Source organism: Marmota marmota, unplaced genomic scaffold (genome assembly GCF_001458135.2).
Source record: "Marmota marmota marmota unplaced genomic scaffold, marMar, whole genome shotgun sequence".
Classification (NCBI taxonomy): Eukaryota; Metazoa; Chordata; class Mammalia; order Rodentia; family Sciuridae; genus Marmota; species Marmota marmota.
Window position 1 is genome coordinate 22,732,783 of NW_026000005.1, and position 14,842 is coordinate 22,747,624.

Sequence of the window (14,842 nt, forward strand, 5' to 3'; positions counted from 1 at the left end):
TTACTTATAGACTTCAAAATATTTTTAGAGTGCCTTCAACTGAAATGCTAAATTTGAACAGCTGTATTTTGGAATTTAGAATATATTTTCACATTAACAGAAATGTTGGGAGAAGTGACATGGACACCATTAGCTCTTCTGTGTTTCTTTCATAGCTATATAGAAACCAAATATTTAACGTTTTCTTAAAATTTTTTTTTCTCAAAAGTACTTCTTAAATTCCCATTGTGATTGTGATGCTAATACACATGCATAATGGAAAATATTTATTAGAGTTTCCTCATGACTGCAAAAACTATTTTTCCAGGCTAAATAAAATCTAGACAGATTTTACATTTTTGAACATCAACATCAGTGTTTTGAATCTTGGTATATATATTTAATACTTGCCTCCTTAGTTATTTTATTTTTTATGTATTTTTTTTAAAAAATTAATTTGTTCTGATTATACATGACAGTAGAATGCATTTTGACACCATTAGTATAATCATACTTGTATTATAGGGTAATAATGTCTGTTCCTTCGTTATTTTAAGTCTTTTGCACCAAATCAGATCTATTTTCCTTTTGATGAATAGCTTTATGAAGAAGTAAATGAAGTAAACTACTGGTGCTTATCTTTCCCTGGAGGGAAAATGAATTTTGGGTGCATGTACTGGGGATTTAACCCAGGGGTGCTTTACCACTGAACTATAACCCCCAAACACTTTTATTTCAAGGTAGGGTCTTGCTAAATTTCTGAGGCTGGCCTTGAATTTGGAGTCATCCTGCCTCAGCCTTCCCAGTTGTTAGGATTATAGGCATGTGCCATTGTGCCAGCTAAAAATGAATATTTTTAAGCAGGCTTTTAAAAAAAGTTTTATTTATTTATTTATCTATATTATGTTACTGGGGATCAAGCTTAGGCCCTCACACATGCTAGCCAAGCACTCTATCACTGAGCTACATCCCAGCACCCCTCCCTTTGATGAAAAAAATAACCATTAACTTCAAAATTTTGATCACTTATTTTGATCCCCACCCCTTCATCTAACAGTTTAAAGATGTTAACTCTATATCACTATAAACAGTCTCTGCAGTCATATTCAATGAATTTTATCTATTCCAGTTTCTACATTTTATTGAAGAAGATGGATGCACATAGAGCTTAATAACTTTACATTTCTACTATGTTGAAGTAGCCTTTTTATTCTCTTCTGAATTATTTTTTTGGTGGGTTTGCACTTCTGTAAGCATGAAGAATATTTTTCCTTTTAAAAATGCTAGAAGATATTAGCTTGACTGCCAATACTGAACAGTACTCCTATTCTCTTACATATAGTTAATCTGTATCATGTAGTTTTAGTTAACTGTGTGTAGGTGTTTGGTTATATTTTGAGAAATACAGACTGAACTCTTCCAAGTCAGGCCCATGTAAATTATTTCTTGAAGTCCTAAATATATCATAATAACAAAATATATTCACAGATTAAGGAAGCCATTTAATTTTTATTAAGGCAAGCCAGAAACATAAATTTTCTTTAAATGGGGCAAGTTGCATTATATCTAAAGTCCCTGTTCTGGTTTCTGTTTCTCATTTATTTATGTGAGGAATAAGGTTACATGAGAAAATAACAAAGTCAATACATATTTCTGAAAATGATGGAGAGTTCATTGAAGGTTTGGTATTAAAAAAAGGTAGAAGGGATGAAGAGGTTGGAACAAAAATTAAGTAGCGCTTCAAGTAGAGCTAAGTAAGTTTTAAGGTATCCCAATTTAACTAAACTGTTGATGTAGGTGTCATATTAGGAAACAGTTATTATCTGAGACACTGGTTGAAAGGCCCAGTTACCAAGTGACTTAGCAATGAAAATCACAGGAGAACCTATAGGTATCTTGTTTCTGTTAGCACTTTAAAGACGAATATTCTGGATATATTAGTGACATAATGTAGCAATTTTTAAAAAATTGTACATGGACATAATATCTTTGTTTATTTTTATGTGGTGCTGAGGATTAAATCCAGTGCCTCATACATGTGAGGCAAGCACTGTACCACTGAGCTACAGCCCCAGCCCCCTGTAGTATATGTTTTTAATGAATATATAGACAGTATACATAGACTCCTATTATTCATGCATTTGACTTATGAGACTACAGTCACTATTTTATTCCGTGAATTGGCCTGACTTCAGAAAGGAGACAAAATTGATATTCCCCTAGTTTGTCTTGTGTCTTACTTGATTCTTATATTGTATCAGATTGCATTAGTATCATTTTAATGCTTTTTAAAAAACATAATATATATCTCAGACAAACACAAATGAATAGCCATTTTGCATGATAAGATTCTCTCTTCAATGAGGTACTTTTGTATAGACTGTTAAAGAATAAGGTTTGACTATCTGTGATGGAATTTTTTTGGTTTTGCTTTTTGCCATTTGTCCTAATTACATAACTTTCCTAGAAAATTGGATTCCATTGCATAGGACTGTTTATTACATAGAAAACTGTAAATTTTGGTATATGTTTGTGTCACCATGTTTGCTTATTTGGCTCTTTCTAGGAATAGTATTCTTTTATATCGTGTTTTTTTTTTTCTCTCCTAGTTGTGGCAATTTATGATTATACAAAAGACAAAGAAGATGAGCTGTCCTTTCAGGAAGGAGCCATTATTTATGTCATCAAGAAGAATGACGATGGTTGGTATGAGGGAGTTATGAATGGAGTGACTGGGCTCTTTCCTGGGAATTATGTTGAGTCTATCATGCATTATTCTGAGTAAAGCTCAGCAGGGCTGTGCTTCCCTCACAGAAATAGTCAGGTCTTCCAGAATATCCGGAGGCCCTGGGGATTTCCCTCCAGTGAAATAGAATGAAGGATACAAATGATAAAAACTACTTATTTTATTTTTTTTAGTTCATCCCCCAGTATTAAAACAAAAACAAAAAACCAAGACAAGTCTGAAAAAATGGATCTTTCTATACACATCATTTATACTATGCTGAGCTGTCTGGATTGAAATAAAGTGACAATTTCTGAATAAATCAAAAGTCAGATTAAGACTGGTTCAGGAAAAAATCTGTGATCTTTCTCAGGAATACTGTACACCCTTGGGGTTTCCTTCCTGCAGAATCTGTGGCATTGGATGTTCATCATTGCCTGTGCTAAGGGGTTAACCCCATGGCCCAGCGGGTACCCTAACCCCTCACATTCTTCCACTTGTATAAAGAGGAGGGAATATTTAAATACCACAATTAACTATTTTTACAATTGTTTCAGATGGCTTTTTTCCTCTATAACACTGTAAATTCTGCATTCTCTCAGCACTTGAGTATACTAGATGACTTAATGCTGAACTCAGTTGCATCTGATCATGTTTGTTTGTAGACTATAAGGATGATGAAATGTGAAAGTCTCCATACATTTTGAGGGTGGTTAACAATTCCCAGTTTTAGTGTGCTGCTGCATGAGACTGCATTCCTGCTGATGGCCAGTGTGCCCTGATGTGAAATGTAGTAGAGGGGGTTCATAAGCTGAGTTTGGTGTGTGAAGTTCGACCTGTAGGTTCCTAAGGCTCTGATGGAACTGCCCTGTAGAAACAGGGATCCTGAACCCTCACCTTAGGTGCTGTTTCAAGGAGTAGGATTGTGGAGGTTAGACCAACTATTACTTATTCCTTCTTTGCGACTTAGAAAAAAAAATTTTTTTTTCTGTGTGTGTGTGTGTGTGTTTGAAGAGAATAGCAGTTGGGAGTAGAATAAAAGGCTGCTACTATGCTCTCTGAACATTACTAATGGCCACTGTTAGTTTCTGTTGTCATTTTCTCACTGAGCTCTAGAAAAGGTAAATCCTCACCTGATTTTGTCATTGGACTCTGAAGTAGCTCTTCTTAGTAAGAATTTGAACCTTCTATTTCAGACTAAGAATATAGTAGAACAAGATTAATAAGCCAAAATACTGATTCAGTCACACTGATAAACATCAGTATAACTTCAAGAGAAACTAATAAATGTTTTCCCCTATCTGTATAATAATTAGAGCTTCACCCAGTGAAGTTTAAAGGTTCCATGACTTCAATCATCACTTTTGTAATCAGCATCAGAAATAGTTAAAAAAAAAAAAAATCCAGAAGGGGTGCTGCTCAGTAGGTGAATACTGTGATGGGATGAACCAGTTTATAGTCAGGCCCAAAGCCGCCATTGTGGGTTCTTCTTAGTCCACTGACTTGGCCAGAATAGAGCTTTGCTGGATAACTTCCAGCAAAGTTGGGTGAAAAGGGAGAGACAATAGTTGCATGTATTTCAAATGTAGGGAACGAACATGATGGGTATTACCGATATAAAAACTTGGCTGAAAAATGAACAAGTATAATAATGTGTGAGGAAATACTGATGGCATAGGTGGAAGTTAATATTCCACCTGTAAGTCTGTTATCTGAGCATATGACTTCACCATTTAACTGAGACCCAGTTACAGTGTTTCCTTACCAAGATTTTGTTTAAATTTTTTTTTTAAATCACATCTTGGCTATTTTGATTTAGATTTTCCCCAATACTTTGGTCTTAGCTTTATTATCTTGCCTCTCATACACATTCCACTTTGTGGTTTTTGTGAGGTCATCCTAACATGTCTTACTCCATTTTCCTTCATGGTGTAATGGCCCTGAATGTCCTCCTATCCTTATGGACCCAAACAAAACTCTATATTTGGATAGGTCAAACTCTTCTTAGTACTGGTGCATAAATAGGAAAACCTTTGAAATTAGTTGTTCTAATTATCACTTAAAGTAGTTTTTGGCTGAGAAGTTTAGTGGATTAATAAGGCAGAGTGTGTTTTGAAATTCAACAAACAGTTCCCATAAGCTCACCACTACTAGAGATACAAAGGCAACTACAGAAAGCAGAACTGGTGGAGTCAGAGGGATGCAGATGGCCTGCTCCTGCTGGTTGGGGAGTACAGAAGATACTGGTGAAATCCTATATTAAGATCTGTAGTGGGGGGAAATTCATGGTTAGCTGATTTATTTTTTCTATATCATTTAGTACTTGTGTATGTGACTTTTTGTTTTATAAACAATACTTGTTGGATTTTTTTGCATATTAAAGTTTTGTAGTTTCAAATTCTAGTTTGTCTTGAAAGGATACAATGAAATAATGAGCCAGGCCTACAGTTATTGGAGACTTTTAATGTATGTAATATTACATAGATTGCATGCTATTAATAGTCTATAAGGGTAGTATTTCCTGTTTTATTGTAAGTTTCCCCATGTATCATTTTTATAAACTTAAAGGTGGTTGTTACTAGGAATTTCAGATGAATTCATGAAATCTTTGTATGCTGCAAAGGTGTATTGCTATTATAGCAAAGATGACCCAAGTCTGAAATTTGCTCACCAATAAGCAACCATTTTATCAGGATAGCAGGAATCTAATATGATGGTCTTCTCTCCAGATTTTCTTGATTGTGTGGCCACTCCCCCTTTTTCCCTTCAAGAAGAGGACTGAATAGTTGGGTTTAAAAAATTTTTTTTTGGTTTTAATTGGTATTAATATTTGAAAGTCCACAAGGACATATGAGTAATCATAAACATTTTTACTTTTGACTTTGTGGCTAAGACAATAAATTGGAAACAGAAAATAGTGCCAGTTTTTAAAAATCTAGTCCTGGGAGATTCATTAGCCTGCTGTGTGTTTGGAATAAGTATAAACCTTTTTTCTCATTCAGTATTTCCCTCTTTTGGCTACTTCCGTCTGTCTTCCTCAGAGGTACCTGCTGTTCCCACATTGGGGCTGGTAAGGGACTGCTAATTTTGCTATGTTTCTAAATCACTGGGTGTGACATTTTCATCCCCCCTTTTCTTTCCTTCCATTGCTGTTTGCTATCCAGCTAGAGAGAATGTTTTATGCATCTTTACAGTGATTATCTGTAAATGTAGCTGTGCTCCTTAGCATTTGATATTGACTAAAGGTGATAAAGGTTTTTCTGTTTGGGAGGCATCAAAAATGATGGTAGTTTGCTTTTATCTTTTCTCATTTTCTTTTAGCAGGTCCGTTCTTTTACCTTTTATTACCTTTTCTCCTCTTGGAGACAGCATGGCATGTCCTGAAGGCCACCTTTACCTTTGAAAAGGGTTGGAGGAGTTGGCAGGTGACTGCCAGGCATTTGGAAAGAATTGGGATCTGTTCACTTCTGAACTTTGGCCAGAAACTCCTGATTGGTGTTAAGGTGGTAATTCCCTCACATAATTTACTTTAGAATCACAGAATTTTAGAGCTAGATGAGCTTTTAAAATTTTTGGTTCAGTCTCATTTGACTAATGAGGTTATTAGATTCTTTGTTTCAGATTTGAGTTCCTGACTCAATCAATGCCCAGTACTCTTTCCACTGCACCACAACTGTCTTAATTAAATGTGCTGTATTTTTCTTTAACAATTAAGACTTCTACTTGATGTTTTCAGGAATATACTTGAAATTATATGCCATGTTTTGGTAAATAACCATCAGAGTATTCAGACTGTTTAAAGGAGTATATTAAGTGCAACCTTAGTGAAAAAAAAATTACCCCTTCTAAAACTACACTCAGTATAAACACTCTTTTCCATAAGGTGTATGTAGCAAAAACACATTATATTAGTTCAACACTGGCAGGAGCACAGCACAGCAAAACAGCCTTATTTAAGAGAGCCTTATAAAAGTTATTAAATGGAAGCATTGAGCTCATACCTTTAAGTTTACTTTATGCTGATCTTTGTTTCATTGCGAATCTCTATTTAAAAATTACAAGTGAAATGACAGGGCCTAGCTGTGTGTGTATAAATGATCCTTGCTAAATATCTTAAGGTTTTTTTGTAATAAAAACACAACAAAAAGCTTATTTTCACATTAAAATGAAACCTCTTTTGCAACTTCAGAATTCTATGGAAAAGCAGTTTTTATCATATTTTGTGTCCATGTACCTTTTTTCTTAACAAAATGATTTACAAAAAGAATGTAAACAATTTGTGATCTGGCCAGTTGTACTTTTTAGCTCCCAGAGAGTTGGTAGTGTTAAGTAAAAACCATTCAGGAAATTTGAGGGAGCAGTCTGTTGCCAGTAATTGTTCTGTGTGTGTGCCATTAAACCACCTCCAGGTGACTGGGGCTACATTCACTTTTTAATTTTTTAATTGTATTTGGAATTAATTATTGCTGTGTACTAAGAATTTGACCTAAATAAAATCACAAAGTATATTCAAATGTCTTGTGAAATTATTTATGTAAATCATTTTCTTCTTTCTAAGGTGGTATCTAAGTGTTGAGGACCTTGCTGTTGTTCTGATCAAAGGAGTTACTTTTTTATTACCAGTCTTAGACATCAGGTATTTAAAATACTGAATCTTACACAAGTTTGAGCTTTCCAAAGCATATTTCCAAGACAGCTGCTCAAGATATTGAACTGTTTTTCCCCAGAATACATCTAAATTCTGCTACTATAAAATTCTTTCAAACACAGGGTTGACTGAAAATTGCAGATTGGTCATAGGTGTGATGGCAGTTAGCCAAGACCCCAGATAACCAGATTGACCTAAAGAATTTTCTAGTGATGTATTTGAGAAACAGTGGGCACAAAGTTTTTTTCTAAGATACCCAAGAATGCTTGAATTTTTCCTGCCTTGAAGGCCATCTCCCTTTTCATTCTTTATCTTTTGAAAGTCATTAAGTTATGTGGAAGAATGTGAAGAACTGGAATACCCAACCAATGCATTTACATTTCAAAGGAGGATTTTCAATAAAAGTTTCTCTTGATTCTCAGGACATTTTCTGCATGTGAACAACCTTGTCTCAAAAGATGTTCAGTATCCAGTCTTTTGTTAATTATCCTATTACTTGACTCCTCTGGGTTACCTGGAATTAACTTTTGGTTAAACTGCTGTGAATCTGGGCACTGGGTGGGGGTGGATGCTGTTTGTTTCATGTCTTGTCACCCTCTGTCCCTTGTACAATGAATGCTTCTTCCTTCCACAACCAGTATGATGGTGGTGAACGAAGGGGGGGGGGGTGTCTTCAATTGTTTTTATTTTTGTCCTAGTTTGGTAAATGATAGTGACACGTAAACATGTATACATTTACGTATACCTCAGTGTGGCAGTCCAACACATCATTGTGATTCCAAAGTTTTGGAAAAAAAAATCCCTTTGTGTATTAGTTTACACCTAGTTGTACTTTATTTAAAGAAAAAAAAGTTATCGGTTAATTACTACTAGCATATTCATAGCCAAAGCTCCCTCAGTCTATTGATATAAATTATTAAATTGAACATATCAAACTTAATTCACCTTCACACTTAATTTGTTCTTACTATACAGCTTATTTTGGGGGTTCCTTGACATAGAAACCAAAACCAGATTCTTAATGGTGCCGATCCACAAACACTCAAAAGTCCCCGTGTTTACATCGGTCTTTTTTTTATATATATACTTACATACTTTTTTTTTTTTTTTTTAAATTAAGGACTGGGTAAGCTGACATGATGCAAACATGTAACTGGAAAAACAAATTTACACTGACTGTATGACTACTGTCCTAAACCATTACAATAGTTTACTGACAATAACTGGTAAGAGTAATTTGGAAAATAACTTAATCCAGTAGAACAAAAACATCCTCAGTAGTACTGAATATACCTCTTATATATTTTATATATATATATATAATAGTTTTGCACAATCAGGGAGCAAGGCACATAATGAAATGAGAGCATACATTTATGCAGAAGAAAATCTCAACAAAGCTAAAAGAAACATCTTTGTTAACTTCATCTTTACCGAGTTGTGCATAATCCTCTGAATAATGTCCTCTAATCAGTACTTTATAATGTAGTCCCTTTTGTCATTTTTTTTTCATGCTCTAAAAAAGTATATTTCTACAATGTACCTATGGCAAAGCTCACACTGCCTAAAGTCAGCGTATAAGTCTTAACTCTTCTTTAAAGAAACAGGGAGGGGAGGGAGCAATCCCAGTTAAATATATGTGCAATTTGCCTTCAGAACAGTAAACAATGTTTTTACAACACTTAGCACAAGCTAATGATATTTCACCTTAAACATACATCTCTAAGAATTACTCACTAGTGGCTGATAACAAAATTAAGCAGAATCATTTGAAACATTCCAGTTGATGCTTATTTTCTAGGAGGGATTATTTACAAATAAAAAAAAGGAGATGGGGAATCATGAAAAAAAACAGCAGTTTTTTGGCATTAGGTTATAATAAATTTAACAAGCAATGGATAGTTTCCAAAACATAGAGCCCTCCCACAAGTACTGCAGACATGTTTTACTGCCTAAGAGGAGGCTGAGGCCCTAACAATCATGTGCGCTTGGTGTTAATAGCCACCCGTGACCAATATGCTTCTGAACTTGGCCATCTTTAATTATGTAGTGTTCATCATCATCCTAACTCAATTCATTTCTTCAAACTTCTTTGGTAGAAAGCAGCCATTCCCCGTTTAGGTAGATAGATAAAGCCATCTCTTGTGAAACTCACTTTTTTCCATTTTTGCCAAATCTAGGGTTACCTTCCTTGGCTTTCATTAGCACCTCAAAGCTTGCTTCCTGGGTTTTTGTTTTAAATGCTATTCCTCCCAAAGAGTTCAAGGCACTGGGGATCAATTACAGTAAATAGTTTTCTGAATGATTTATTCAAACAAGGAAAGAGCAAACCCATCATTTTTCCTGTTCAAGTATTTATCAGGTATTTTGCTTATTTTTAATTGAACAAGTTTATTCTTCTGCTGTATTTCAGATTTCTTTTACATATAGATCTTTTAAGGACCATAACAACTGGGCACTTTTTTATTTTTTAGCTTTAGAATGGTAAAGGTGTAGAAATGTTCTTTTGGGGCTTAAAAGCAACAAGATAGTTGAATATTTAATTAGTTGAATATTTAATTCTGTTCTTCTTGCATTTATTTCTCTTTGGATCAAATGTCAACTTTGTGAGGTCACATATTCCTATCAGGTTAGGGATACCATGCTTTATAAAATGGTGTAAAGCTGTATTTGCAATCTACAGGGACTTTTTTTAAAAGAAATTTTCTCATGAGATATACAGCCATTTTACTGAGAGTGAGTCATCACACCTATAATCACAGGTATACAGATTCAATTGGTCTAAATTTAAATAAAATCTGCAGGTTACATTAGTTAAAATGTTAGTTCTGAGAGCACATGAAAACATTTGGTAATATACAAAAACAGGAATAGGTTTCTTGTTTAAAAATTACCTTGTGTTTTGTAACATAAAACTTGTTCTGGGTTGAGGAGCAGAGGTAACAAAGGGTTCTGTGGGATGGATAACCAAAATCAAACCAATCCACACCATAACCTCAAACATTTTACAAGCTAATTTATAACCTTATATCCTTGACACAGCTATTAGCAGCAGTCTTCTAGAATAGCAGCTTTTGAAACGTCAAATGGATATACAGTTTCTATTAATCTTGATCTCAGAACTGTCACCTTACTGGAATTAAACCTCTCAATTTTGACTTTCTTGATGAACTTAGCATTGTTTTTCATGGTAAACATGTACAGACAAGGGACCCAAGATACTGCACAGCCCTTTGCAAGATAGGCTGTTCATGGGCAGGAGCACCTTGATTTTAGAGGACTGTAAAACACCATCATGTTTACAATATTTGCTTGAAATTTTCTGATGAAAATATTCATTTCTATAGCTTAAGATTTAGATATCTTATTTTAAAAAGTCTCAAATTTTAAAAGTCTGGTTTGCAGTTAAGTTTATTGTTTCTAGATACCCACTTATCTATAGGAGAATTACAGCAGTTAAGGGGGGGAATATATAAATCTAGGTTTTTGAGTAGTAAAAGCCAAGCTGATAAAATTCAATACAGAATAGTCTGTTTATATTCCAACCTATGAACCTGAAGTAAGTTGTTAATTAAATGAGCAAGGTTCTATTGTCCTTCAGAGTTGGTGCCAAAACTTTTAAATATAGAGTGATCCAATTCTGAAACTGTCTATAGCAAAAGTTAAGGATGTCTCAATTAAGGAAATCACTGGCTCTAATAGGCACCTGTTTGCACCTACCCCAGGAGCAGGTAGAGCTTGCCTGCACTGGCTCTTAATACAGGCAAGTCAGCCATCCATGGCCTTCATTGGCCTGAAGAAAGCCATGTAGGGCTGGAGCTGCAGAGCAGAAGGCAGTGGAAAAAGGCACAGTCCTAGCGTCATCTGGCAGTAGGTGTTTTACATGAACACACCAGAGAGAAGAGCTTCAAAAATAGAGTAGTCTCAGGGGAATAAAACCTGAACCTCCCTTGGTCCCTAACATCATCCTAACAAAAACCAAGTTAAAGAAAACTCAACTAGGGAGTAAAATACTAGAAAAATTAAGTGTTACTTAGAGGTCTTTTGATTCAGTTGTATGACATGTAAAGGTTTTTTCTTTTGTTTTTGATTGGTAGCTACTTCCATCTTGGGAGAAATACACAGGAAAAGTCTGTAGTTAGTCGGCTGGCCGGCCAGCGGACTAGGGATAGAGATGCTGTGGCCCTGATCTCTTCTTGCCATCACCAGTGCTCAATGATGTCTGCTCTTCAAAGAAAACAGACCAACAGCAGTGGTTTAGGATGGCTGTTATAGGATGGAAATAAGAAATTACACAATGAATAAACAAAGACTGTTTTAGGGCTCAAATCATGGGTGAAAGAAGATTGGAGGTACATTATTTTCCCCTCAAAGAAAGTTGAAGTTGTCCATTTACCTTCCTTAAAAACAAAAACCCACAAAAACAATACCCTCAGGATGAATACTTAGACAACTGGATTCATAGTCTTAATAGCTCCATTACCCTACAAATTGTGGGTGATCCTTAGAATATAAAGCAGCAGTAGAAGACTGGGAAATTACTTCGCTGGAGTCACAGTGGAGCTTGGCAATCAGTACTCAAAAGTAACCCAAATTGTGCATGCTTACATTAACAGTGCAGATGAAGGTCACTTCATAAGTATGTCAAGCACACAAAACTTCTGAATAATTTGAAAGATCAAAAAATATATTTTAAAGAAGAAAGACTTTTAAGAAATGCACAATGGTATGTATTCTTATTGCTCCATAACCACGTGAATATACTGAACAATATCCCGGAGATGTGGCAATGGAGAGGTGCCAGCTACTCAATTATGACACAGTTCTTTCTTGGAGGGTTACAGTGATACCTTCACATACAGTGTAACTTTAGTTTCACTTTGCCTCAATTCCCCAGCATCACTTTCTCCTTGTGGGGCACTGCCAAAAGATTTCTGTAGTTTTCACTGGTAATCCTTCCAACAGGCATAGACTTTCATTACAAGATGTATTCATTTATAATTGCTGGGCTGGCCAGTTTCTATTCTGTTTAAAAGCAGCTCTAAGATTGCATTTTTATGATCAAAAACTGATGAGACAGTACATATTTCTCTCATGTACCAAGGAAAAATGTACAGAAAGTATATAGAAGGATAGGGTGAAGCACACAGAAGTATAGTGTATCATCCCCAGAGCAATGATTCCATGTTATACCGAACTGCACATACATGATATGTAATGTCACTGTACTACTTCATCAGAACATCTGGTAACCTGAACAGTCTCTACAACCAGGGCCAGCTATGGATGTCACTTATCAAAAACCTCATTTATTTTCTTTCCCTCCACAACAGTTCCATATCTAAAGGATTCTCTTTTGTATTATATATTGTAACCCATATATAACACTTATAGAGGGCCCAGTTTTGTTCTCTTTTCTCACCTCACCTAGAAAGCAATACATTAAAAAGATGGGTGTTTCAGAAGTGATTTTGTTTTTTTGTAATGATGCACCATATCGAGCACAGGATGTGTATATTTCATATACCACTTGGCTACAGATATTGACATCTACCTATAAAGCACATACTTAAAAAGGTTAACTGGTGATCCAAAGACATACTGGGAAAGTGCATTACAGAGAGATTGTGCTAGACATTTTCACAATAAATCAAAGCAAGGATCATGAAGTCAAGTTGACAAAGCTTCAGAAAAATACTCAAAACTACCCAGCACTGTAGCATTAAAAAGTATCCATGTATTGTAGGCAAAGAGCTTACCTGTGAGAGAACACGTCCTAGATGTTGAGTGGAATTACTGCAGGAGTACTACAACTAGAATGATTTGGTTACGCCATGGATTTACTTTCTATGCACAACCACATAGACAATATCTGTGAAAATTTCCCCCTGATGAACTATTTACCTGTTCTATGAAGCTAAAAGATTTTCCTGATTTAAAGTGCCCCTTAATGTGTAATAGTGAAATGTCAGTCAAGCAGCTGTAACTTCAACTGGGGAAAAAACAAACACAAAAGCCCTGTAGATAATATCACACATTCTGGTTGTTTTCTCAAACTGAGAAAGAGCACATTATACATCTATTCCTTAATTATATAATACACAACATGCACAAATAGGTTGCACATGGACAGACACTTATAAAATACCTTCTAAATAAGCAATTAGAAGTTTTGGTCCAATCCACATGATAGACAAAAAGAAATTATATGAGACAGAACACTATCTCCTTCCATGCCTCTTCCATCCAAAATGCATGAACTTCATTTCAGAGTGGGAGAGGAAAGGAATAAATAGAACCATTCTTGGTTTTCTCTTTCTATACACATACATATATATACACACACACTTCTGTATAGCTATGTGTGTACATGCACACGTACACACACATACAGCTGAACACTACCTGAATAACATCATCATCATACCAGGAGGCTCTGAGCACCTGAATTCACAGAGGATCAGGTGAGCTGATTGTAGAACTGATTACAGATAGCATGAAATATATAAAGTCCTGTGGTGGCTACCAGTCTCTCGAGAGCTTAGTGTTCTGGTCTCTTTTGGGGGGCGCTGGAGGGGGACCTCTGCGCAATGTTGCATAGCCCGAGATATGACTGCCTCCATAACTGGCCTTCTGTTGATCAGAGAGCAGTTCGGGGGGTGGTGGGGGCAATGCCATATCATCCATGGTGGCTGTGGGTTCTGCTCTGGACATGCGAGAGGACGACAGCGAGCCATGCCGAGTAATGGATTTCCGTTGCAGTGTCCTGTTGAGGTCGGCCAGGAATCCAGGCTGGACGCTAAGGCTGGATTTGGGAGAGGTGGGCACTTGTGGCACAACTGTGGCCATTGTTGGCTGCTCAGAGATCTCTGCTTGAGTGAGGCGGGTGCTGTCGTTCCTTTTGGGTCGTGTAGGTGGAGGGGCCTTCTTCACTGATGCTTTAGACCATGGCTGTGGTTGAGGATTAACAACTGCCACTTTTGGAGAGGTGTTTCCAGAGAATACTGCTGGAATCTCGATGGGGGGCGGAGGAAGCTCAATTTCAGGTGGAGGGGGTGGAAAATCAGAATCAGATGGAGGAGAAGGAAATTCCACTACAGAGTCCTTTGCACGCCCACTCAGAACAGAGGGTTTTGACGACACACACCCTTGTTGGAGAACACTGGGAAGGCTAACTCCAGAAAGATGTAGTTTTCCAGGTTTGGGAGGTGCTGCAGGAGGGAGTGGGGTCTCCTTGATGGGAGACCCTGATTCTGTTGGTGGTGCAAACTTGCTGACTAGACTGTCTACGGAGGGTCTCTTAGGCTCAGGGTGCTCTGCACAAGTGCTGGATTTAATGCTGGAGTTGCGCTGTGGGGTAGGGGGTGGTTTCTTTCCCCCAGGGCTGGACATCTTACTGGGCTTTTTGCCTGGAGATCCACCTTTGTCAGGGGTAGGAGAAGCTGTGGGTGGCACTGGTGGTGGGGCTGGGGCCGGGGCTGGTGGAGGTG

The 14,842-nt window shown here is 36.6% G+C and overlaps 2 protein-coding genes across 30 annotated transcripts in view; one reads left to right on the forward strand and one right to left on the reverse strand.

Annotated features, from left to right (window-relative positions):
- Abi2 (abl interactor 2) overlaps window positions 1-7,212 on the forward strand; it is a 98,039-nt gene extending 90,827 nt beyond the window's left edge. For 28 of the 29 annotated variants that reach the window (XM_048808361.1, XM_048808367.1, XM_048808362.1 and 25 more), the window contains one exon: window positions 2,589-7,212. In XM_048808361.1, the coding sequence (XP_048664318.1) occupies window positions 2,589-2,764 (176 nt within the window). In that variant the 3' untranslated portion in view covers window positions 2,765-7,212. The remainder of the gene's footprint in view (window positions 1-2,588) is intronic. The other variant, XM_048808379.1, reaches the window with a different exon arrangement.
- Raph1 (Ras association (RalGDS/AF-6) and pleckstrin homology domains 1) overlaps window positions 3,698-14,842 on the reverse strand; it is a 60,588-nt gene continuing 49,443 nt past the window's right edge. Inside the window, 1 exon segment of the mRNA XM_048808351.1 lies at window positions 3,698-14,842. This exon segment is cut by the window's right edge and continues 24 nt beyond it. Within this exon segment, the coding sequence (XP_048664308.1) occupies window positions 13,875-14,842 (968 nt within the window). The 3' untranslated portion in view covers window positions 3,698-13,874.